The sequence below is a fragment of the Vanellus vanellus genome (genome assembly GCF_965231255.1).
Source record: "Vanellus vanellus genome assembly, chromosome: 9".
Lineage (NCBI taxonomy): Eukaryota > Metazoa > Chordata > Aves > Charadriiformes > Charadriidae > Vanellus > Vanellus vanellus.
In genome coordinates this window covers 10,490,783-10,517,118 of record NC_138914.1, presented here as the reverse complement: position 1 = coordinate 10,517,118, position 26,336 = coordinate 10,490,783, and the positions used below count along the sequence as shown (strand labels likewise).

At 54.0% G+C, this 26,336-nt stretch overlaps 1 protein-coding gene across 2 annotated transcripts in view; it reads right to left on the bottom strand.

Moving 5' to 3' along the window:
- Window positions 1-5,879: 5,879 nt before the first annotated feature.
- Window positions 5,880-26,336, bottom strand: part of LMCD1 (LIM and cysteine rich domains 1) — a 34,547-nt gene continuing 14,090 nt past the window's right edge. For both annotated transcript variants that reach the window (XM_082487486.1, XM_082487487.1), the window contains exons 2-6: window positions 22,319-22,407; window positions 19,540-19,795; window positions 13,907-14,242; window positions 7,474-7,689; window positions 5,880-6,927 (exon numbers count right to left, since the gene is read on the bottom strand). In XM_082487486.1, coding sequence (XP_082343612.1) covers window positions 6,769-6,927; window positions 7,474-7,689; window positions 13,907-14,242; window positions 19,540-19,795; window positions 22,319-22,407 — 1,056 coding nt within the window. In that variant the 3' untranslated portion in view covers window positions 5,880-6,768. The remainder of the gene's footprint in view (window positions 6,928-7,473; window positions 7,690-13,906; window positions 14,243-19,539; window positions 19,796-22,318; window positions 22,408-26,336) is intronic.

Sequence of the window (26,336 nt, the reverse complement as noted above, 5' to 3'; positions counted from 1 at the left end):
TGGGAGGGGGACGGTGACCCGAACGGAGCCGCTGTCCTTAAACAGCCTCTGCCTTCCCACTGGCGAAATCCTCCCAAATCACAAACAGACGGTCCCTTTTTCTTCCTCAAATACTTCTTAAAAAAAAAAGGGACCACAAATAAGACAGCACTGCAAATATTTGCAGATCCAGATCAGTTAAGCTTTGAAAAACATCAGCTTGCAAAAGTTCAGCTGAACTGTGGTTTCTCCCCCGTCAATGGTTATTTTCTCTCTGCCGGCGGGCGCTGCCCTCCCTCCCGCGCTTCAGGCCGCGTCCGCTGCCGGGGGGAGCGGGTGAAGGGCCCCCCCATGCCTGGCACAGCCCCTCGTGCCCCGGCCGGAGGCTCACCCCTCGCTGCCGCCGGGTGCCGCACTGCGGGCTCCAGCCCAGTGCCGGGGCTCGGGCACGGCCGCCCTCCCCTGCCAGAGCCCCTGCGCTCCAGTATCCATTTCTCCTCCATGAAAAAGTTTATTTTCAAAAAGTGCTTCCTCTCTCAGACCATCTCGAGGAAATACTGGGGGTGATTGCGTTTTACCAACGCCAGCCAGCGTCTCGCACGCAGGGACGGCAGCGTGCCCCGGCTGGTGAAAAGCAGCATCACCTCCGACCTTCCTCCTTCCCTCCTCCTCCTCGCAGGAGCCCTCACCCCACCGCAGCTCCCTTCCCTCAGGCAGCACGCCCGCCCCGAGGCCAGGAAGGGAACCGAAGCAAGGCTTGGGAGACTTTCATATCCAGAAATAGTTTATTTAAAGTTTCAGGAACATTTTCATGTATTGTCAGTCATATTTAGGAGAACAACTACACAGCACGTTTGAGTTTAAATTGGAGCTGAATGTTCATGTAGGAGGCACAAAGTCCTCGTGCTCGTCATTGACAGGAGGAAATTAAGAGGTTTGTCCTTTGCAGATTCACAAGCTAAAACACGGGCATCAGTCACTGCGACACGCGGCGCTCAGTCAACCATCAGACAACGCAACGCATCCCTCTGCTTCCATGAAAGAGCGGGATTAATACCAAAAAACCCACCAGGTGAGACGTTCAGCTCCCCGGCTCGGCTCCTAGGGGCCACCCCGACTGGCAGACGCCTGCGCTTGGCACCGTCCCCGCGGGAGCCCTGCGCCCCACGGCAGCGTGTGAAAGGAGCAGCGGCCCCTCCGTGGAGAGGTTTCACGGCAGCAGAAGCACTGGAATTCATGTTTCGGCAGCACAGAGAACATTACCGGCCCCATGGCACTGTCACCCCCCGGCCTTGCCACCTCCCTGGGAAGGGTGGCCGAGGCCCTCGGCACACCGTGGCGCTTGGTCGGCACAGCGAGACCCGTTCCCAAATCCCTCACCCTGCCCCATCTGCTCTCCCTCGGAAGAGAGCAAACCCGGCGCAGCCGCCACGAGCAGCTTCGAGCATCCAAAATGCTGGATTTTCCAGTTAAAGGAACCCAGTGCAAAGCTTGGGGAGAAAACAAACAAACAAACAAACAAACAAAGGCACTCACACAGCCAGCGTGCCCGGCACGTGGGGACAGACGGGGAGACCGGGCACAGCCGCTCTGACGGCTTCACCTCCATGCAGCATCCGGAGCACGGGGCCACACCGGTGCCGTAAGGGATCACGGTGGCCACGGCCAGGCGAGAGGCCGCTCACACGCGCTCTTCACACAAACGGGAGCCCCTCGCTGCGTTCAAACACGGCTCTCCTCCCCCTCCCCCCCCCCCCCCCCCCCCCCCGAGCGGCAGGAGCCAGAGCTGCCCGCTCCCCACCGACGGGGTGCAGCACCCCACCGCACCCCGCTCCCGTTCTGCTGCCGCCGTCTTCATTGCTTTCCATTCCGTCTGCCTGTCTGACGAGAAGAGACCCGTGTGCGCACAACAGCAGCGTACCGAGATGAGCGCATCGCATCGTCTCCCAACAGCAGTGTGGCTGTCACACTGCCGCCGAGGTGGGACATTAAACACTGCGGGGACATCGCAGACCACAGCCCGACGCCATGCGCTGAATCAGCACGCGGGGGGCGCTGGCGCCGTGCTCCAGCGGAGACCTTCGCTGTGGCTGGGGGCTGGAGCGCGGCAGCGCGCTGACCCTCTCACCCGGGGTCCCGGGGCAGCCCCTGCCCGCGGAGGGGGATGCCCGCGGAGGGGGATGCCCGCGGCCAGGCGCCACAGAGCCGTCTTTGTGCGGGAGCTTTTGTTTGAAACGGTGGCCGGGACACAGCTGTGGCACGAGGTGCTTTTCCAACAGTCGCACAACACAGGCTTTGCCCTTCCTCTGTTCCCGCCGCACACAGTAACCCTGGGAAACACCTCCATTTTTATGAGTTTTCTGGACAGACCCTCCGTACCTTGCTCGCCGATGGCTCTCTATAAGACCGGCCAACATGTCCCTGTAAGTATAACTCCTGTGGAAACCAGAGCTCGTGACCCGCAGAAGGCAGCCGCAGCCATCTCTTTCGTTCTAGACGATAAACCATAGCAAAACACAGCGTAACTTCTTCACTTGGGGTGAGTATCTTTTCACACTTACACTGAATTTCAATTTTAATATCAAAACTAAAGGCTCACATATGTGTTGAGCTGTTAGATGCATTAATTTCATGCTTTTGCGCCTGACGCTTGAGAGGCATAGGATTTTGTTAAGCTGTTTAATTGCAGCGATTTTTTTAGCAGACAGTATTTTATAAGCTGCAGAAACACCTGAAAGGCTCAGCGGTTGCCAGCAGTCCAAACAGCCTGAAGCAAGCACGTGTCTGCTGAAACATGGACTTCAGAGAAGAAGCACGATTTATAGATCACAAAATCAAAACCCAAACCAGAATCACGGAATCACAGAGTTTCAGAGTTGGGAGGGACCTCTAGAGATCATCTAGTCCAACTCCCCTGCTAAAGCAGGATTGCCCAGAGCACATTACTCAGGACTGCATCCAGGCGGGTCTTGAAAATCTCCAGGGAAGGGGACTCCACTACCTCCCTGGGCAGCCTGTGCCAGTGCTCTGTCACCCTCACCGTAAAGAAGTGTTTCCGTGTATTTGAACGGAACTTCCTGTGTTCTAACTTGTGCCCATTGCCCCTTGTCCTGTTACTGGGAACCATTGAAAAGAGCCTGGGTCCATCCTCCTTCAACCCACCCTTTAGATACTTGTACGCCATAATAAGGTCTCCCCTCAGCCTTCTCTTCTCCAGGCTAAAGAGTCCCAGCTCTCTCAGCCTTTCCTCATAAGGGAGATGCTCCAATCCCTTAATCATCTTAGTTGCCCTTCACTGGACTTGCTCCAGCAGTTCCCTATCCCTCTTGAACTGGGGAGCCCAAAACTGGACACAGTATTCCAGTAGTGGCCTCACCAGTGCAGAGTAGAGGGGGAGAATGACCTCCTTCGACCTACTGGCCACACTCTTCCCTATGCAGCCCTGGATTCCATTGGCCTTTTTGGCAACAAGGGCACATTGCTTGCTCATGGGAACATGCTACAGTGGTATCTTTTCCAAGTAGCCAAATAAAGGCATTCGTGATGGAGGACAATGGTAATGGAGATGGACTCTGTAAGAAGTTGATGCCACTGTGTGTGGACTGCAGTCACAGTCCAGTGAGAGAAACCCGACGCAGACACTCTCATTGAGGACAATCCTTGGACATACAGTGGACTTGACCTCTCTCAGAGACCACTCCACCCAGCCCTGCCCTCACAGCCCCGGGGGGACGGCTGGGGACAAGGGGATGACCACCCACCACCTGGACAGAAATGCACTGTTGAACAGGCACCAGTCTTGGCTTTATGCTCCCCCCTCCCCCGCCGTGCTGGGGTGCCATGCTCCCCCCAAAACCCCATCCCCTCCCTGCACCCCCGCTCTGACATTTACCCAAGCTCCCACCACACACATTCTTCTGCGGCGGAGAAAACAAGAACCACCTCTTCTCCACCGCCTCCCTTTGAGGCTCTGTTGGTTTTTAACCCCAGCAGTGGTGGAAGGGGGATCCCCTCTACCCGCACACCTCCCCAGACAGGGGACCGCACGAGGAGAGGGGTCCATTGGAGATCCCACCTCTGAAGGGCTCTCGCCCTGGTGCTGCCCCACAGAGACAGCAAACGTGCCAGCCGTAGGGAGCTGGGAGCACCCTCCCCCCACTCTGCCCAGAGGCACAGGATGAGGGTCCCCATCCTTAGGTGTTTAGTGACAGACAGTCGAGGTCCAGACGAGCATCCCTCCACCCTGGGGTCGTGCCCAAACCACCCGCTGTGGTCTCTTCTGGACTTGATGCACACCACGCACCTCTTAAGCTAGCGTCCTTGGTGGCCAATACTCAAAAAAAGGGAAAACCGTCACCGCACGCTTTGTGGGGCTCAATAGGGCGAGTGCTGAGAGCACAGCACCCAGCCCACGGGGGCCCCCACCCTGCAAGCCGGGGAGCCAGTCCACCCCCGCCCAGTTCAGACGGGGCCCTCTGTGGTCAGGACTCCGGCTCAGCCCTCCCCTGCGCCCAGTTTATCACAAACCCTGCAAGCACTACGCTGCCAGCCAAGGCAAAACCACCAAACCAACCCCAAACCACCCAGGGGGAAGACTGCTGTGTGGGCAAACGGACAGTGTCCTTCCAGCAGGGAATGCTGTGTGGGTGTTAATGTCTGGGCTGAAATAACATTTGACAGGCGATTCACACTATTCCTATCACCTTACGCTGTTGGCTGCCTTAACATCACAGGGTTTAGAACGCCGATGTGTCTTTAAAAAAAAAGAAGTTTACAAAGACGTAAAGATAGTTCCCGTGTAACAAAATGAAGAAGAGGCAATAAAGCTGAGCACTGGGCTTTATTTTTCATTCCCACTTTACTTATAACCAGAGCGCCTGCATCCAAGGGACCTCATTATTCCTCACACAACTTCAGGTCCGCACACCCTCTCCTGACGCACAGCATCCGACCGAGCTCATGGAGTGACACCCCCCGGGCACCCAACGCAGCTGCTCACCACCCCGAGACGGACAAGCGACTCCTGGAGCGCCTGTGATACCCCGCGACCCTCCTCCATCACCCCGCAGCGACGGCTGGTGCTGCCGCCTCGGGGGATTCCTGCTCTGCTCCAGCAGCAGCATTTCGTTTACTCTCTTTAAATACCCCCGTGTTTCCGGGAATATCAACCCCGCAGGAGCGCAGGGCTGGACGAAGCCCACGAGGCACTCACACCCCACATATAGGTACATCTCGACCCCACATCGGTCCCACCCACTCAGCCACGGTGATGGACCGAGCTGCTCCTCCCGGGGGGGGGGGGGGGCACGGGGCAAAGTCCATCCCACGGCTCACACGCTCTGACCCCGCAGCGGGTACAGTTTCCCCCAACTCTCATTTGCAGGTTATTTTATCACAAGCAAGCAAACGTCCCCAGCACGGCGCACAGCTGGAAGAGAAACCAGCGTCTTCTGTAGCAGAAAGAAACCCCAGCAACAGTGAGCTCCTCGCACGCTCACCTCTGCAAAAAATATTCCAGTTCTCTGGCAAATTACGTAGACATTTAATATAAGAAAAAAGACTGAGCAACACAGACATCTGCCAGCCTGGACTAGCTGATATTTTCAGTGACTACCAGAAGCATCACTTGATGCAGGGAACAAATACTATCTGCAGAGAGTCAGTGCCGGGTCCTGGGACGGTGTCACCCCCATCAGACCCAAGAGGGGACAGGGATGTCCCCAGGGGAGGTCAGAGCTGCGGGACGAGGGGCAGGGCAGAGCCCAGGGCCAGGGTGCTGCCAGCTCCCACGGGAAGGTACAGCTCCCTGGTTCCAGGAGGGGGTCATTGGCGTATTACAGGGAAAAACTGTTATTGCAGCATTTTAGGCGCACACCCCCCCCACCCCCCACTCCTCCCCAGACAGCCTAGGCTGGAAAGCTGTTTTGATAAAATTCCCGGTCAAACCCAGCTGAAATAAAGGCCCATACTTGAAATGCTTAACAACCTCCAGCGTGGCGGTGGGAACACAATGCCGCTCTGTGGGAACAGGCTCGCCGGGAATAACAGGCGGGCGGCGGCAGGCGAGAGGCCGGAGCCCCGCGGTGGGACCTGCCGGGAATGCTGCTTCTGACGCCGGTTTCAGGGGAGAAGGTGGCAGGGGCAGGGCTGCACCCTTCCCATCACGCCAGGCTTAAACCAGTCACCCTGCGCCAACGCAGGTGGCGTTGCAGGTATTGTTGCATTATTGCATGCTTAGGAGGAGAAAGCGACAGCTACGTGTTGCTGCAATTTTATATCATTTGCTTTCAGACAGTAATCACGCAGGTTAATCAAATTCTTCAAACCCATTGCTTTAGTACAGCTGTCAGCAGCCTGTTAGTGTAAACTTCCAGTATGGATTTCAAAAAAATAAGAACAACCCTCATTTGTGACCACGACCGTAGGTGTAGTACGCCAGAAGTTACTTTTGAGATGTGTTATTTCCAAAAGACTATTGCAAGACCTTAGTCACAACAAGCTTGGAGAGACTTTACCAAAACCAGCACAACCCAGAACCTGCTCTTCAGTCCCGCCATGTACCTCCCACCCACAGGCACGTGAAGTCCCTTCACCTCCTCCCCAAGGAAACATTTCCCTGCAAGCTGCACTGGATGCAAGGGGGGCACGGAGCTGCTTGCAAGTGAATAGCCAGGCTCTAATTTGTTTTGTTTTGGTTTTTAACCTTCCCCTTCGCAGGTACTTGTCAAACGACCCCAGTCCTGTCGGGCGGGCGCTGGGGGAGCCCGCTGCGCCCCAGGCTGCTCCTGCTCAGAGGCGTTTGCTTTTGCTGCAGGTGGTGCAGAGGAGACCGGCGGCATCCAGGGCGAAGGGTTTGCCGGTCAGCAGCGTCTCGCACTCCAGGCAGGCGAAGTGCTTCTTGTGCCAGGCCATGCCTTCTGCCTGCTGGTAGTCCTCCGAGAAGATGATCTACGGGACAGACAGACAATGGCTCATTCGCACCGCCTCACCGAGCCAGAGCAGGGAGCACCAGCCCTGTGATGCCCACCGAGCTCTCCTCTCACCAGGGATTTCCTTCTGCAAGAGCCTGAATATTTTGACACACGCATAGTCGCTTAACTGAGCACGTAAAGCAAAGGGACTCAGCAGAGCTTCTACAATGATGCCGAGATTTGCCCAGGTGGCCCTGGAAGCTAGGCTTTGGGAACGGGGAAATAAAAGGCACGGAACCGCTCCTGAGCAAGTCACAGGCTGCGATTAACCACTACAAACCCATCAGGTTTTAAATGCAGAGCTGGATGGCTGCTCTGAGATGGATAGGGCACGGCTGGCTGCATCAGGATGCTTCACCCGTCTTCTTCAGGCACCGCAGCCCTGGTGACCAGCACCTGATGGATGAGCTCCCTGAGGGCATCCCGGGAGGCGTGGGCAGGGTAAGATACACGCCAGAGAAGCCCTGAACTAGCCCGTGCCAGGCGGGGAGCGCCGGGCAGAGGCATGCTGGCCGGTCCTTACCTCGTCACAGCCGGCGCAGCGTGGCCGGAGGCTCTCGCAGTAGTGGCGCCCGCACCAGGCGGCTCCGCTCTTCCAGAAGTAGATGAGGTCGACGAGGGGCTCGGAGCAGCGGCAGCACACGAAGCACGCCGGGTGCCACTGCCGAGAATAGCCGGCCCTGTCGGCGTAGACCACCGGGCAGTCCCCCGGCGTCGCCTGCTTGCAGGTCTCGCAGCGCTGCGGGAGAGAGGCGGCAGTGAGCGCGGGGCGGGAACGCGGCAGCCACGTTCAGTGCACAGGACGGATATTTACTCCTCGGATGTACCGATTCACCGCGTCTCTGCGGTGCGTCGTTCTTGGCCGCAGAGCTGGCGAGCGGCACGGTTAGCAAAACAGAACACCAGCCCCTCTCCGAGCATGTCCCCAGTGCTTCCCCCTTCTAAAGGGCCCAAAGGACCTACTGTGCTCCTGCTGACAGAATGGTCAGGGTTGGAAGGGACCGCAGCACCAAGGAGGGCAGTGGAAATAAAGCGTTTAACTCCAGGACCGCTAAGCTGTGTGGCTTCGGCTGGTTGTGTTTGAGCTGTTGTGCTGTGAAGGGAAACTCGAGAACTCCAGAGCCAGATTTTACACCTCTATGGGCTTGGAAGGGACAGCAAACGCACCCGTCTGAAGCGAGGGAATAGAAACAGCACAGTGAGGTGGATGAGCAAGGAAAGCTAATCTGAAGAGAAAGCAATGGTTGCAGCTCAAAAGTACCATGAAAAATGTCCCAATTTTGCCTCAGAACTCAGAGAGCATCACTGGGCCCCCATGGCCAACAGAACCAACATCTCCACATCTGTCACCCAGATCCTGTGCAAACATTTGGACCAGTGCTACCTATGGACAGAGCGTCAAGTCATAATATAACTAAGTCCTTATAAATATGCATTTGCCAGCCCTCACCTGGAATACTGTTTGCTTTCTCCCAGCCAGACCCTCGGGCAGGTGAGAATGGCACTACTCCCCATCAGCTCAGTGTCGGGCCTTTGGGACACCCCCCCCAGGCTAAACCCAACTTTCACTCAAATCCAAAGGTTGTCCAAGAAAGAGTTAAGACATCCTATAGTGCAGCACGTCAAAGATGTTATTGTTGCTTAGAGATTAGGTACTTTGGTCTTTTCTCACTGTTATTTTAATATATACGTCTGTGCACAAGACAGATGTCACTCTCCAGATTTCAGCACAGTGCTTTCAATTTATAACAGCCCAAAAAGACAGAATTAGGTTTGGCTAATCCCAAGATTAATTAGCATCTACGCATATTACACAGAAGACCAACTGGGTTTACTCTTTATCTGTGCCTGCAGAGTGATCCTGCGATTAGTTAAGAGCAAGTTTTAAAGCTCTCCTCTCTGAAGCTGACAGCTGCCGGGCTGTTAATTTAAGTTCCCATTTAAGTCTGGATAGCGGAGGTCAGGCTAATAGCTGCCGAGTCTGTGCTTTGTCACTCCCTAAAAGAAATGCTCTGAAGCAGCAGCTGGAGTCTCTCCCAGCGGAGCCTGTGGCTGTGCGGTCGCACTGCCGCCAGCAATCTCCGCAGCGCTCGGGCTGCGGCTTTCACCAAAGCCGGACGCGGTGCGAAGCAGCTTGCGTGTCGCACACGTCGTGGCTGAAGCTGCTGAGCCCGACCGGGGCGTTTGCACCACGGCGCGTCCCCTCCAGCACGCTCCGAGCGGCACAGGGCCGGGGATTTCCCTGTGCTCAGATGGCCACTTCACTTACAAACGCTCTGATTTAAGTCAACAAACTTCTAATAGGTGGGTAGAAGAGACACAAACGTAAAATTTCTCAGTAGAGGGTAAACTAGCAGTTTCTGAGCTGCGGGAGGACACCAGGGATGGGGCAGGGACAGAGGAGGGGGATGTCCCACAGGGCAGCTGTGGCCTGTGTCCTGAGGAACATCTCCTGATGCCACCACGGCCTGGGACACCCTGCACCGGGAGTACAGGACCCCATGGTGATCCTCCGTGCTACAACCCCGGTACTACAGCGGCAGAAAGGGCCTCTCTGGGGCACAGACAGAGTGGGGTTTTCTCTGTGAGCTCTGCAAACAGCAAACTACAGACGAGTTCCCCACCACATCCGGCCCCTTTTGCCAGCTCACGGCACGAGCACCAAGACGACTATTCTTTGCATTTAGGGAGTTTTTATAGAATCATAGAATGGTTTGGGTTGGAAGAGACCTTAAAGCTCATCCAGTGCCACCCCCTGCCCTGGGCAGGGACACCTCCCACCAGCCCAGGTTGCTCCAAGCCCCGTCCAACCTGGCCTTGAACACCTCCAGGGATGGGGCAGCCACAGCTTCTCTGGGCAACCTGCACCAGGGGCTCACCACCCTCACAGGAGAGAATTTCTTCCTAATATCTCATCTCAATCTCCCCTCTTTCAGTGTAAAACCGTTCCCCCTCGTCCCATCGCTCCCCTCGCTGATCAAGAGTCCCTCCCCAGCTCTCCTGGAGCCCTTTAGGCATTGAAGGCAGCAATAAGGTCTCCCTGCAGCCTTCTCTTCTCCAGGCTGAACTTGTTTCTCCCTTTACACAGCAGAAGGCTACTGGTCTTCCTGCATCCACCACATGGCTTTTGTTTGTTTTGTCACTTATTTCTAGCACACCACACATTTCGCTATTGCCTCCTCCCTCATTCACCCTGGATTTTCAGTAACTGCCCCACAGTCCTTGGAGCGGTTCCACCACGCTGATGGGCATCTCTTTTACCAGCAAATCCAGTATGACGAGCGAAGGCAGTGCAAGAGGAGACAAAATATTTCCTGGTTTGGCTTTCCGGCGAGCCTGAAAGGGGATACGTCTGCTTACGCTGCTCCTTCCACTGTGAAGGGCTTCAGATGCGTTTCTAAGTGCTCCCCAGACCCACACCAACGGAGGAGCATGCTCCAGAAGCCGGGATATTTCTGGTCCCCTACAAACAAGCACGCGAAGCTGTGGGGCTGGTGCGCTGCTCCCGGCACATGCTGCCGGTGAGGACAGACGGGCACCAATGAATTCTGCACCCACCCTACGGGACCCTGGTGCGTATTGTCCCGTCCCCCCACCCAAGGCACCAGACTCGGGCACCTCAGGGCACCGGCAAGCCCTATCCCACAGCTGCCTCCACACTGGGGACACGGCCAGACCCATCCATCCCTCCCAGCCCTGCTTATCTTGCAAGATCTAACAGCGAGAACAAACACCAGCAGCGTGCCAACTCCCAGCTCAAGTTTCTTGCCAACAAGAACTGTTAAAAAAACAACTTATTTTGCTGCTTCTTTCTATGGCAATTATTCACAGGGCTCTTCAAGCATCATAACTTCCACCCCCCTGCCATTTACACAGTAAATAAAAAGTGGCTCTTCAAATTTAAGATGGGGATTACAGCTTGGTACTCATTTTACATCTCCATCGTGTAGGGAGAGGAGTGAAGACTTAATTAGCAGAGTTACCAGAGGTGTTGGCCAAGAAAGTGTCCCTTTCTCCTAAGCTTTTTCAAACTTGCCGTCTCCGCTGGCTGCTGTTTCCCAACCACAGCTCCCGCGGAAGGAGGTCCCCGGGCACCACCAGGCTTCCCTCGAGCACTCGCTACACTGCCGGCCTCAAGCATTTTGGGACAACGGCTCATTTTGACCAACTGTTTCAGGATTTGACTTGATTCCACCACAGTGGCTTGCCACATCAGAAGACTTTCCAGTTCTGAGGGGGTTAAAGCTGATTTTATGCTCGGTGGAGAATGTTCAGTCTTAGGACAGACATATTAGAGTGATGGGGCCCCTCTCTGCAGCCGAGACGAGTTGAGAAAGCTGTCTGAGCTCAGATGCCTCTCTCATGGTGATTTACGTTGGCCCTGTATGTTTTCCTTTACACACCAATTTCAACACAGCTGGCCCCAGTGTGCAATATGAGGTTTAACAACCTCAGCACAGGGACCACACAAACACCCGAGGAAATCGTTCCAGCCTGTTTCTTGGTGCAGTTCTGGTGCTTTTCGGGTTCATTCTCTTCCAGAGCAAGGGCAGTGGGTTTCTGTTAGGCTCCCCCACCATCCAACCTTCATAAATCTATAGTTCAGATTCACACCTTGATCTGAAATAGGGTGAAATCAAGCTGCTGGTGCAGATTACCAGGTTTGGTATTCAACAGATACAAATCGGTGTCCTACTTCTAATGGACTCAATGAAAAAACATCACACAAACCGCTTGAGACTCAGGAGCTCCAAAATAAGCTATTCAGCACCCTATTTTCCCCCTGCAGCCTTGAACCAAAGGCACTCATGTCTTCTCAAAAAGCCTTCTTCATTGCTGCAATCCTGCAGGTCTTTAAGGGTTGGCACAAACACGCTCCCAGCTGAGGACAGCACGCCCTGGAGCGGCCCCGGGGCAGGCTGGTGGCACTGGTGGGCGTCACCTGCGGCACCCCGGAGATGGCAGCGGAGGGAGGCTCGGGGGAGTTTCTCAGGCCTGGCAGCAGGCGTCACGCTTAGTTTTAAGAGACGGTCACACAAGCAGAGACGTACCTAAACCTCCACAGCTGGAGTGTGCTGATCTACATTTCAACCCCGAATACATCAACAACATTAAACCCTCCGGCGTCGTTGGCTTCACGCGCTTCACTTACATCCCTTCACATCCATTCTCAGTCTTCACATCGCTCAGTTCGCTCACATCTCCTTTCAGCCCCACACACGTTGCAAAGTGAAGTGCTGTATCTCATTTTTCTATGGCAGAACTTTTCTTCCAGCGCAGTTTCGGGAGAACCAATACACCTTCTGGAAGTTCAGCACATCTCAGATCTCGGGATGCAGTCCATTCCCATCAGGTCACCTGCATTAATGGCTGCACGGGAGATCAAATTAAAACGGGCAGTGTGTTTTTAGAGGAGAAACAGGAGATCTGTCTTCAGTTTGGCAAGGAACCACGGGACTTCACAGTGTGCACAGCGCGCTGGTGGAAGCGGATCTCCTGCAACTGCTTTTGAAGCGGTTCCATTTTTCGGCTAGTGCCTCTAGACAAATGATGCTTTAAATTACGGGGAATAACATCACAGTTATGTATTTACTTGGAAGGATGACCTTGCAGTCTAAATAAACCCTCATTGCTAAAATGAATTTTATTGATATGTTTAATGGAAACCTTCCTTTTTTGGCTATTTTTCTTAGCTTAAAATTCTTTGTCCAGTTCAGTATTTCGCTGCAACAGTGAAGAACTTTTACTGTATCGCTGGACTCTGAAAGTCAGATGCATGTTAACAGAAAAGGCCATAGCAGAAGGGAGACATTACCCAATATGGAATGAAAATGAAAACTGCTCTCAATGTGTTACAATCTCGGTGCAGCAATGGCTAGAAAAATCTTGCCTTAAAAATAATCAGACACCATTTTTTTCCCCAGCCTAAAGTCCTCTGCTGCAAGTTACCCTCACAGGGCCCACTACGAAGTTTTCACTCGCCATATTTTATGGCAAGCATTTGTTCAGCAACCACAATGGCCACTCCAGCCTGCTCTGGGAGAACGTAAATCTAAAAGGGTGTTAGGGAATCTCAATCATTTCCCTGTGGAAATGCATTTTTATGCCCAGAGACATGCATGGTCTGTTCAAAGTCCCCCGGAGTGACTACAGCCCCATCTCCGTGTTCACAGCTTTGCATTAATTAGACCGAGCTACCGCCTCCTGTCACTCGCAGTCCTTCCACCAGCACTGGCCTGGAAGCCCAGCTGGAAATACTCCCTAGCTCGCAGTAAAACACCGCTTCTCATCTTGAGCACCTTATCGATGCCCCGAGAAGCTGTGGCTGCCCCATCCCTGGAGGTGTTCAAGGCCAGGTTGGACGGGGCTTGGAGCAACCTGGGCTGGTGGGAGGTGTCCCTGCCCAGGGCAGGGGGTGAAATAAGATCATCTTCAAGGTCTCTTCCAACCCAAAACATTCTATGATTCTATGATGCACAATCATCTGGGGACATGTCATGCCCAGTCTTTCAGAGCTGCCAAAAATCCCAAGGTGAAGTCACCGGCTCCCACAGCTAACGGAAAACGCACGTGTTGGTTCAGTACAGCTTTTGCTGTGGAGGGGGGGAGGTGGGGAAGAGGAAATCACCCACCCCTCGGCACCCGTTAGATGGACACTGGTGCTCAGCAGGGCTGGAAGGAGCACGCCAGGGCTCCCGCTGGGGTCTTTCACGGTGTTGTACCAAAGCACCTTGCGATGCGACCAGGCATCCCAGCACTGCTCCGCCAGTTTGAGGAAGCACTGCAGCAGGGTCAGAGAAGCCCACAGGAGCAGTCCCGTGGAAAAGGAATGGATAATCCCGGCTGGTGCAATCTTTCCCCCATCCCAAGCTGAGGCTGGAAACCTCCCCAGATCCCGAGCAGAGCCAGGACCACCCCCCCACCCCCCTCCCCCCAGCCCGTCCCACAGCACGTACGTAGTGCCCTCCCGCGGGCGCGCGCTCCAGGGCCCCGTTGGTGGACTCGGGGGGTTTGCCGGTGGTGATGCTCTTGTCCTGCGGCTTCCCCTCCTCCTTCCCGCCGCCGCCCTGGCCCGGCAGTGCCACCTCCCCGACGCCCAGCGCCTCGGCTTTGTACTTCTTCACAAAGTCTTCCATCAGCTTCAGCTCGCCCTCGGCGAGGCCGCGGCACTGCGACGGGTCCTGGTCGTACAGCGGGAGTTGTCTCATCAGCTGCCGCCGGCGATAATATGCCCCGTCCGTCCCCGCCACCGGCTGCATCTCCTTCGGGATGAGCTCCATGTACTGCATGGCCTGGGAGGGAGAGAGCACCCACAGTTACCCGGGGCCGCCGTGGGCAGGGCAGCACCAGCTTTCTTTGCACCGGTACTTTGCAAAGAGAAACGGTGGCAAGAAAACGTGCCCCTTCCCCTCCCTCCCCCTTTGAGCTGTTCTAACCCACACTTCAGAAATAAAAGGCTTAAGTAAAGTAAAACTTACTCAGACGCAAGTGGCAGCCAGGCTACTGTTAGCCATTTCATCCTCAGAAAACAGGTTGGGTGTTTTTTTGGGGATTTTTGGTTTTGGTTTTTTTTTTAAAAAAAAAAAAACAAAACAAAACAAAAAAACCCCACACAAAAACCCACAGTCTCCCCAGGAAAGCAAAGCAAAGCAGCAGAAACTTGCTTCACCAGTTTGCACCCAGCTCCAAACACACGCCCCCTTGCCAGCACAAGCATGCCACTGTTCCAGGTAATTTGGCAACAAGGCTGCTGAAAAGACCAGAAACCCATAAATATCAAAACCCGAGACCAGCAGCTTCCCACTGCCCCGTGCCGGGACGGGGAGAGCTGCGGAGACTGCACCAAGAGCAGCCCACGGCCCTCATGGACTGCATGCCGCACAGTTTACAGTTAGCATTTTAAAAGAAAATAACTATTTTTATACAAGAAAAAGTAGTCAGATGGCAGTCGAGCCTCTATCTTAACACTGAGAGCCACCAGCTCTACCCGACTATTGATCCCGCAGCGCCGGGAGGACGTTTGGTCGCTGCTGCCCTGCAGCGCGGAAAGCAAACGCCGCGGAACAGTCTCCAAAATAAAGTCTCCTACTCAACTGGCCACTAGCCACTGTCTTAAAAGCAGAGGAAACCTCTCGCGAGAGGTCTGTCCCACGCTGAACTAGCGTCTGCGGGGCGGTGGGGTCGGCACAGTTAACTGGCGCTGGCCGGGCGGTAGGGGAAGGGAGTTTCCCACTCGAGGCATTTTTCCTATTGTGGTGCGAAGAGCTGAGGGGCAGCCAGTTGGCGCGCTGCCACTCCGCTTTAAAGACCGGCATCCAGCTGCATTACATTTGTTTCCTACTTGGTCAGCATTTGAAACCCGGATTTGGGAGGAAAAAAAAAAAAAAAAAAAAAAAAAAGTAGAGAAGCGATTAACTGTTTACCGTACGTAGTCTGGTTCCGTACGGCCTTTTAAATACAGAAACGTTTGCACGACGCTGAACAACTCGTCACGTCTGTAGAACCTTCGAAGTCAGACAGCAGCGCGGCAGGGCAAGATTCCTGCCCAAAGCTTTGCAACAGCAAGAGACAAATGATTTAATGGAGGCAGGGCTTCTTCCCTGGTTCCCGGGTGCACGTTAACGTCACTGCACCTTACAGTATTAGGCATCGACACTCAGCATATTGTGGCAGGATTGGTGTCCAGATGTTTACTGGGGAAGGGCCGTGGCCCCGTGGGAGAAGGCGCTGCTTGGGAATAGCTGGTCCGGAGCCGTGGGATGCGGTAGGAGCGATGCGGTGCACAGACGGCTTTCACAGAAGCGAGAAATCCTAACGGGAACCGCAGAAGCAAGAGGCAAGAATTCCCCGACAGCTCCTCCCGGGCCTCACGCAGGCACTGTCCCACAAAATAAGGATACCGCCAGCGAAACCTGACAACTGGAAAAAAAAAAAGCAACCCAAGCCTCGACGCTACGTGACCGAGAGCATCGGGCCCGCAGATGCCGCGCAGTCTGCGCTGGTCTGCTGCAGCCGCAGCAGGAGCGCTCGCGGAGCGGTGACACAGTAGGGTCTTAGTGGATTAAGAATTTCTTCCACTACGAACGTGCCAAGACTAATGAACGCTTATACCAGAGCCACGAGAACAGCACCGCGCCAGCACGTGCGTCTGAAGCGCCTCGTTCCACTCCAGCGCCGGACTCCCCTCTGCCAACACCAAATGTCTGTGCTGAGAGTGCGAGAGAAGAGCGAAGCCTCGAGCCCTTCTTAAAAGCGCAGACGGACTGCTCAGGGGCGGTTTTCAGCATCTGCACAGACATGTGGTGGGTTTTCACTCCCTGATAAAGGCAATGCTTAAAGTTCTAATGGCAGATGTCATAAGACGTATCCAGAGAACAGACCAGGGGGAAAAAATTTCAACCGGACACCAAAAACTGAAATAAAGGATAATAAAAAGATGCTTCTTCTGCTGCTACCATGTATTTTTACGGTTAAACACTTTACTATGTTGCCTTAGCACAGATAATTTTGAGGAAGAGCGTTTTAAGTTTTCATTGTTAACTACTGGATTTTGGAGGTATTTTATGATCTGCTCTTTTTGCTTTCCCCAAGGACCCTGCGCGGCTACTTCATAACTTCTCCGGGCACGGCTTAATGAAAACACACTCTGAACTTCCTCCTATTATTGGACCATCCACTTCAGGACAACAATATTAAAAACAATGCCAAGTTTCCAGCCTGCCTGCAGAAGGAAATCACTGGAGCGAGGCAGTTATGCACTAAAAGCTTTTTGGCCCAAATCCCTTTTGAACTCTCCCGAGGAGGGCTGACATCCAGCGTTTCTCCTAAAAGTTTGTCAAGTTGCTCTCCTAGCCAAAATTTATCAAGGTTGTCTTCAAAGCTCTGGCACGTTGTTTACTTGAATCAAGACATCTCCCAGCCTGTTCGGGTACCATAAAGCATCCCGAAGCGCACGTCCCCGGGGCTGCCCCTCGCCAGCGCCGCAAGGACGGGGTTGGTGACTGCGGGAGCTGCCGGGCTGCATTTGGGATCCCCCCAAACACGTGCTCACAAGGGGGTAGGGTGGGGTGGGGGTGCAGACCCAGGGAGGGAGAAAGCAGCCCAGCAGCTGCAGAGTCCGGGCATCGCTCACGGCGAGGAGCCGACCCTGCCCCACAGTGCCGGTGGGGAAAGCCGTGTTCCCCATCGACCCCGTGCTGGGCAGCACGCTCGGTGAATCCAGCCGGGCGGGAAGAGCACCATCATTGTGCTCCCCGATCCCCCAGGGACCGGGGGAAGGCAAACAGCGGTTAAACAAACATCCCCGCCGGGCCAGCTCCGACCAAAGGCGAGCGAAGGGCAGAGGCGACGGCGGGCGGCAGCGCTGCGATCAGACAGCCGGGCAGCGGGATGCCAGCGGGGCTCGGTCCCTCATTAACACCCAGTGGTCTGCTCCAATTAGCACCACGGACCCCAGATGCATTCCCAGTATGGACCGCGTGCCACCCCCAGGCAGCCTCTCCAAGGGGGTGAGAGCAACTTTTAAGTTAAGAGGCAATAAGTCAGTCTGCCTCTCGGGTCTGCAGCTGCAATTTCACATTTGGTTCCCCAATTCTTTAAAAAAAAAATCTGGTTGCAATTTTCAGCAGCTTTAAACTATTTTGTTTAATTTGAAGAGCAAAAGCTGTCCACTAATGACAGTGTAATACGTAGTGTTTTTCATACCACAACACAGTTAAAAGCCAGTTAAATGCTTTCCCTCCAGAAGCGCTCCCCTGGTTAGCGCTTCCACATGCCGAAAGCCACTTCCATTTGTTCCCACGGGGCACTATTGCTCGCGCGGACGAAGAGGGGGCACAGGAGGGAACGTGGGGCCGGGCGCTTGGTTTGGATCCAGCTCTTGGCATGGCACCACACTGCTCCCCATCTCCCCTTTTCACCCTGAGTTGCCTTCACCAAACAAACTGAGAAGGCCCCGGAGATGCTGCAAGGGCTGGAGCCCCTCTGCTGGGAGGACAGGCTGAGAGAGTTGGGGGGGTTCAGCCTGGAGAAGAGAAGGCTCTGGGGAGACCTTAGAGCCCCTTTCCAGTGCCTAAAGGGGCTCCAGGAGAGCTGGGGAGGGACTCCTGATCAGGGAGGGGAGCGATGGGATGAGGGGCAACAGTTTTACGCTGAAAGAGGGGAGATTGAGATGAGATCTGAGGAAGAAATTCTCTCCTGTGAGGGTGGTGAGCCCCTGGCGCAGGTTGCCCCGAGAAGCTGTGGCTGCCCCATCCCTGGAGGTGTTCAAGGCCAGGTTGGACGGGGCTTGGAGCAACCTGGGCTGGGGGGAGGTGTCCCTGCCCAGGGCAGGGGGTGGCACTGGGTGAGAAGTTGAACCCCCTTTCCCCCCTCCTCCACTGACCCAAAGTGAAAGACAACAGCATTACAATGAAGTTAAGCCACGGAGTAAGCACGGTCAGCACACCGCGTTGGTTCGGTTTCGGTGTTCCTATGGACATGCATCTGGGGCTGCGGTGATGCAGCGTTCAACAGGAAACAAGGCTGTGTTCTGGGGAGGTTTAGGGCCATTCTGTGATTTACAGAGGCACAGGGGAGCACTAGTTGCACTCCTGGTTAACAAACCTGAGATGCCCGGCCAATTTAAGTCCAAGGTTTTAATGACTACCTCAGCAAGCAAAGAAGATAATTACTATATTAAAGACAACAGTTATTTTGCTTTTATAATTTCTGTAACAGAATAATTTACAAACACAGAGCTGGATTTGGATGCAGTATTACTTCTTTCAACATTGTCTCAAAAGCAGAGATATTCAATCAGACTGAGGCACCCTCTCCTGAGTATTTGCCCAAAAACCCCTGCAGGTTAGTGGCAGTGTCCCAGGTAGCCACCTCCACTGTGCTGGCTGGTCCTGGGACAGGCTCACACCAAGCAAGGCAGGACCTCCACCTCCAACAGGAGGTCAAAGCCCAGGGCAACTCCTCCTGCCCAAAGGAACCATGCAAACAGATCGTCTCCACTGCTGATCCTCAAAGCCTGGTCCAGACCACCTTGTTTTAGAAGCACAGAGACAGGACTCTAGAGTTAACTTGTCCTTGTGCGTGTCCCACAGCTTGCACAGCTTTCTGCCCCCATGATGTCCTGCCGGGGGGGTTTAGGGAGAGGACCAGCTCCCAGCCCAGGGACCCTGAGGAGGTCCGGAGGAACCTCTCCCACACGCAGCCCAGGGTTCTGGAGCGCACCCGCCTGCGTGGGCTGCACAGCCCTTGTGCAACGGATGGGACAGGGGAGATGGGATCTCTCCTCAGCAATGTTTTTATTGGACACGAGCTTTACCAAAGTAGTGAGCTTTCAAGTTGTAAAGCCCATTAAGACTTCTCCTAGAAATGTAAGCAAACCTATAAAAACTCAAAAGCAATCCATTCCCTTCTCCTACCTACTCCGGTTATTTACGTGGTTTTCCAAAATACGAAGTGTTACGCACATTCTTGCTCTCTGAGGCAAACCATATGTTTTACTATTTTTCCCCCAATAACGTTATCCCAAGCAGAATTATGTTCTCCATTATGCTACACAAGTAGCAGCCAAACATGCTGTGGATTGTCTTACCAGCTTCTGGGTGAGCCCTGGGGGAGCCCACTCATACGTGATGGTGTCAAAGGTGGGGTCTTTCCGAGAGACAATGGGGTTGGTGATGATCATGCGGTTCCTTTTGTAAATGCGAATGCCATCACCTCCTTTCACACGGGCGGTGAGTGTGGCATACTTGGAGTCTGACAGCAGGCGCCCAATTTTCCGATCATCCTCCACATCCGAGCTCAGGCTGTGATCCTCCTGGCTGCATTTGCATGACTTGCAGATTTTCCTGCGGGTGACAAACGAGATCATCCTCTCTATGTGTGCGTTGGGCCACGGGAGGCATGCAGTCATCAGCCTCTTCCAAAGGTTAAATGCAGACCAGGGTTATGGCATAATGCAAAAGGCTCCCGTGGCCTGAGCTACGCATGGGAATTCAGCATGATTCCTAGAACGGTTTGGGTTGGAAGAGACCTTAAATCTCATCCAGTGCCACCCCCTGCCCTGGGCAGGGACACCTCCCACCAGCCCAGGTTGCTCCAAGCCCCGTCCAACCTGGCCTTGAACACCTCCAGGAATGGGGCAGCCACAGCTTCTCGGGGCAACCTGGGACAGTGCCTCACCTTCTTCCTCATATCTCATCTAAATTTCCCCTCTTTCAGTGTAAAGCCATTCCCCCTCATCCCATCACTCCCCTCCCTGATCCAGAGTCCCTCCCCAGCTCTCCTGGAGCCCCTTTAGGCACTGGAAGGGGCTCTGAGGTCTCCTTGGAGCCTTCTTTTCTCCAGGCTGAACCCCCCCAACTCTCCCAGCCTGTCCTCCCAGCAGAGGGGCTCCAGCCCTCGCAGCATCTCCGCGGCCTCCTCTGGCCCCGCTCCAACAGCTCCGTGTCCTTCTGCTGGTGGGACCCCCCGAGCTGGAGGCAGCACTGCAGGGGGGTCTCCCCAGAGCGCGGCAGAGGGGCACAATCCCCCCCCTCGCCCTGCTGGCCACGCTGCGGGGGATGCAGCCCGGGGTGCCGGGGGCTGTCTGGGCTGCCAGTGCACATTGCCGGCTCATGGTGAGCTTCTCATCCCAAAGGGATCAGCAGCAACACGGAGGAGAACGCTGGAGATCCCCGAGCACTGTCCCTAAGCGAAAGCAGCCGCAGCAGCGCTGATACACCTCCGCCTCCCACCCACCGTGGGGAGCTGCCTCTTTCTGTGAACTTTGAAAACCCCGTCAAGCCTCGCTAAATTCCCCACTCTCGCCAGTCTCCGACAACCGAGAGCGAGCCTCACCTCGTACAAAGCTTCACGTGCCATTAAAAAGTGACTGCTGAAAGAACTGATACTTAAGTGTCTATCATTTTAATTATAATAAATAATAAAGATAAGTGGATAAGACCACTGCCTGCCAGCCAGATTTTCCATCCAATGCTGACAGCAAAAAGGACGAACTGACTCTGATGCAAGCCCAAGTATTTCAGCAGTATCCTGGAAAAAGTATGACTCAAACCAGCCTCCAATTGAGTCAATTAAAAAAACAACAGCGATTCAAGCAAATTAGTATTTTTAAGTTTGGATTTCCACGCAGGTGAGCTATTGAAATCGGGAACTGAAGGCTGCGGGACACAACTGTACGCCACCGTCCCGAATCCTGCGGAGGGTTTCAGCCACACAGAGAGCGGAGCTGCGGTCTCCCGTGTGCCGCTGCGCCGGGACCCGCTGCACAGCCCTCGCCGGGCTCGCAGAGCAGTCGGGGTTTTGCAAGACAACCTCACAGGGCATTAATTCTTTTTTAATTAATGACATCTGGGTAGCTCCCTTGCATTTCAAAGCCCCCTTTGTTTCTCCCAGTGTGGGTTTGCAAGCAGACGGGGCAGGGCAGCAGCGCGCTGCCCCAGCCCAGCCCAAAACATGCTGTACTGGTCGGCTCCCACCAGCTACTGATATCGGTGGCTATTTTAGTGGTTTTTAAGAAGAACAACTGAAAATAAAGTATCAAGTAACAAAACGCTTCTGGCACTGAACGTAGCGTTTCAGCCATGAGGGTGCTCAGGACAGCCAGCAGCAACAGCCACAGCGGTGCTGCCGAGCGGGATGCAGCGCCGAGCCCTCGCCGACGGCTTTGCTTCACCCCACCGGCTCGGCAGCCGCGCTCGCCCTCATGGACCAGGGCGGCAGCCGGGCACTCAGCACAGCTCCCACCAACTGCGCCAGAGCATCCTTTGGGTCAGCACTTCCCACCTCCAAAGCCAGCAAGAACACGGTTGTTTTCACTAAGTCATTTCCAAATGACGTGACGGGTGGGGGGCAGGCGGAGGGTGGGGGCTCCAGCACGCACACCGCGCAGGGCACCGTGCCCCGCTCCCGACATGCCACCGAACAGCACCGACTGCGCAGGGCTGTGCCGGGGATGGTCCCACCTTCTGCGAGCTGGTCCATCTCTCGCCCCGGCTTTCTCCTCTTCCCAAGCCACAGCTGTCTGCCAGGACCCGTGCTCAACCTAGCTGAGATAATCTCAACTCCCAGGGAGCAGGCAACGTTAGCAAAGGCAGAAAAACCCCACTGCACGAAGCCTGGGCTTGGTTTAAGCACTTGTGGATGAGATTTTAACTCAAAAACAATAAATAAAAGACCAGGATCAGTGAGAGAAGGGGGGGGTGGAGAGCAGCGAGCATGAGCATCTTCTCAGCTGTCCTACCCAGGCAGCGTGTCCTCTCCGCACCTCCCAACACCACTCAAGTGCTCTGCAGTTCCTTGTGCTGTCACCGAAGCCCGAATATCGGCAGGGCCAAAGGGACAGTGTCAGAGCAGGGCCAAGACATTACCTCCAAGAATGTGGCTCGAAGCCCGTGCACGTCCCTCTGCAGCGTAAACACGGCACACCTCTTCCCGCCTGCGGCTGGCTCACCGACATCTGGAAAAGAACAGGACACCGGAGTTGGCTTTATCCTCGCAGATTATGTGAGACTAGAGCACTAACATTGTTTTGTCCTTCAGAGGTTGATTTCTTCAGCCATGCCGGCAAAGTCTCAAACCTCCCAAACGCCATTTCACCACTGTCCACGCAGACCTGCTACAAGCTTACGCAGGGGTGGTCGGCATGAAGGTTTTCACCTTAACATGAGGGAAGATGGCACAGCAAACCCAGGGAACATACACACACACTGGATGGAACCCACAACTCTCACTAAAAGGTTATTTTGATTCATCTTATGTATTGCATATGAATCTGTGCAAGTCAGAAGTTTCACACAGCGAGAGGCGGAGGTGCATGGCCACCACCAACACCAAAGCCTCTTCACTGCAGCTCACACCTCCTCGCTCCATCTACAGGGCTCAAGTGTATTTTGGGAAGGTGGCATGCTTCCATGCCTCTGGCACTGGCTTTTATGGGTGGTTTCCACAGAAAACAGGAAACAGGGCAGGGAAAGGCTCCGGGGAGGAAAGGCGGAGGGGAAAAGGGGAAAGGGCTGTGGTTGTGCCACACTTTCTGCCACTCAGTGAGAACAGAGAAGAGTCAGTTCTATAGGTGGGAGCTCACTGCTGCGCAGACAGCCCTAATAACCTCCCAACGGGAGACAGACAAGTGCAAAAAAAAAAAAAAAACCAAAAAAAACCAACCACACACAACAGGAGCCAATAATTTTGAAAATAAGCCTATTTTAGTGTCTGTACCGTGGATTTATCAAACATGGCTTTTTGAATGTGAAGAACGCAGGAGGGTACGATGGGAGACAAAACCCAAAGTACTGCAGTAAGCATCAGGGAGAAGCGACGCCACAGGACACTGAACTTCTCAGCCTGGTTGTTTTTACAGAAGCTTGCAGACTCCTGTCTGAATAACACGTTTGTTCCCTGCAAAAATGGACTTAAGGAGAACAAGGACAGTCCCACCCCAGGACACGCACACCCGGCAGGAGCAGTGGCCGCACCACAGGACCTTTGCCCCACCTCAGCAGAGCTGAGCCGGCGCAGTCAGGGATTAAACTACAGGGTGGTCATCCACCTCCGCAAAACCCCAGTGCTCTCAGTCCTCAAGCAGCCTAAAGTGTCAGTCTCTTGCGGTCTTCTGACCGCTTTGGACCTCAGAGCCTGCATTTTCTGCCAAGGCATAACACATACAGGTCTCACACCCCCATGCCCCTTTTGGTGTTCGCTCCCGTTCATCAAGTTTTTGTAGGTGGTCTTTAACCTCCTCTCGAAGTACAAACTAGTTCCAGGTACCGACTGGTCATTTGTGCACACACACGTAGAGCCCATCAGAAGAACAGTTAAGGCTGCAGAGGTTCCCAAGGCTGGAGAAGGGTGTTGCCTGCCCGCACAATCTTAATCTAGTCCATGTGTTTTTCCGTGCTACGACAGTCTTTCATTACAAGATCACACACTATTTAAACTGATATTGTTACACCTCCTCCTGCCCTGGCTCCAGCTCCCCTCCCCACTCCGCAGCCAGGGCGGAATGCTCCCAGCTTCCACGGGGACGGGCAGAGGCCACCCTTGCCAACTCCTATTTTCCAACAGAGGGATCCAACAAACAGAGGTTGTTTTTAAAGGTCGCGTTTGGGGGAACACGCTCAGTTCCTTCACACTACAGTACTGTGGTTACAAAAAACCTGAAATAAAATAAATTCCCCTTTGAGGAGGAGACTCTGTAGGGACCCTGCACGGGTGGCCGGGCACCACGGGGCAGTGGCTTCGTTGGTGACCAGCCTGGAGGCCTGCCCAGCCGTGCTCTGCCGGGATGCCAAGCTGATGATGATGCTGGCAACCGCTCCTTCCTCCCGCATCCACCACCACCTGCACGGACCTGGGGCACCCTGACGCCTCCTCTGACATTCAAACTCTCCCCGCATCTTTCAAGAGGAAAAGGTTATTTGGTGGCACTCAGGAAAAACATTTAATTTACTTGGAAAAGCCAGTGCTGCTAATAAGAAAATAGCTTTTATGAACAGATGGTTCCAGAAATTGTCTGATGCCTATTTGCCAATTTTAAGGTAGACAACAAGCCTTTACAGGCTTTTTTTTTTTTTGTGCGGAACTATTAAGTCTCCATACAAGGCTGCTCATCCTTGAGAAACACAGCCCAGAGGCTATGACACAGCCCATTTCAGCTCACTTGGCCCACAGGACTGCCCTTTCAGTTGTGCCTCAGCTTTCACCTGTAGTTTTCACCTCATTTGTCACCTGCAGTCTTTCCAGATATTTTAAAGCCAGCGAAAAAGACCTCTCGCCCTGGGAATTCATAAAAATACATCTTAAAAGTGGTCTTGACATGCACACACACTCCACCCCACCTCTAACATTTTTCAGCTGTGTACCAGCTCTCCAGAAAATACAGACATTTAGGATTCCAGCACAGACCACTTAATGGTGCCAGTTCTGGAACCACATGCTAGATACCTACTAACTGATGGTGTCTCTTGGGTTCCCCCCCCCCCCGCCCCCCCACTGGCTCTAATCTTAATGAGTCAGACAGAAGCCGAGTATCAGCAAGGGACTATGAATGGTTGTTTATTTAAAATACAAACATCTGGATTAAATAAACTCATTTGGAAAAGCTCTATTACATACGAGGGGGAAAAGCATTGTCAGTAGCAAGAACCCGTGTAAGAACCCCCAAGAAGACAACCTGATGCTCCACAGCCCAAGTGTCAGTGCAGGAGCTCACAGCCACCTGGGGGTGGCCACCAGCGCACAACCTTCACATTGATACAGAAACCCAGTATTTCACTTTATTACTTCAGTGTTAACAAGACCCTTTCTTGGTAATTTATTCAATCTGGCAATTTGTTCTGCTTGTCCAAATATGATTTCTGCTTTATGTCCCAGGTCCAAATTTAATTGAGGTTAACTGCTCTTTACTCAGTCTAAACCCCATGGAAGTACCTGCTCAACCCGTACTCTCCACAACACCCTTGCACCCGCTCTCCAGAGCGGGCTGGCACAACCCATCACCCCAGTCAGCTGAAAGATCCGTGTCCAGGCTGATGGGTCTGTTTTAGACATCTGCCTGACTCCAAACACCACCACACAACAGCTTGGGCATGACTGCCCATTGCCAAGGGCTGAGTGAGCATCCCAAAGCCCACCAGCTGGCAGTGCTGGGGTCAAACAGGAGGTACCCCACACCACCGTGGGCTGGACAGACAGCTCTCAGATGGGTGGAGAAGTCCCACAAGTGCTTCTGACCCAAGGGGCACACTGCGGCACGGGCTGTGCCTGTAAAGCTTACTGGTCCGGCTGCACCCTTCCACCCCTGACCCAGCACAGCACCTCCACCAACACCCCATGAACTGCTTTTGGACAGCTGTGCTTGTCTCACCACAGTTAAACATTTACTCAGCCCCCCAAAATACAGCAAAATGGATCACTTTTAACACAGCAAAGTCTCAGCTCTTATCTTAAACTGCCATTATTGTTCCACTTTAAGAACAAACCCATTGGCATTGACAGGCGATCCTCACCTTTGGATTACACAAGAGCTGAGGATACATTTCCTCAAGACAAAAATAAGGAAGTCCTAGCCATTACTTTTGGCCACATATTCAGTCACGCACAGAAGACCTAGTCACCGGCCCTCCCATTTGTGCACCGCTCTAGCCAAGAGCAGACCAGATGCCTTTGCAACCAGGAGCTCCAGATCTCCTTGGGAACTCGTGTGTGCAGGTGTCAGTAGCACAAGGCTCCTCACCACACAAGCCACCTGCAAGTCTGGAGCTACAGGAAAACATATGGGGGAAACAGTGTGAAAATTGAGATGCTCTTCAAGGCAACACGTGGCTCCTGAGATGGCTTAGGTTTCTCTACCCTTGGAAGCGTAGGTCTCCAGCAGCAGGAGAAGGT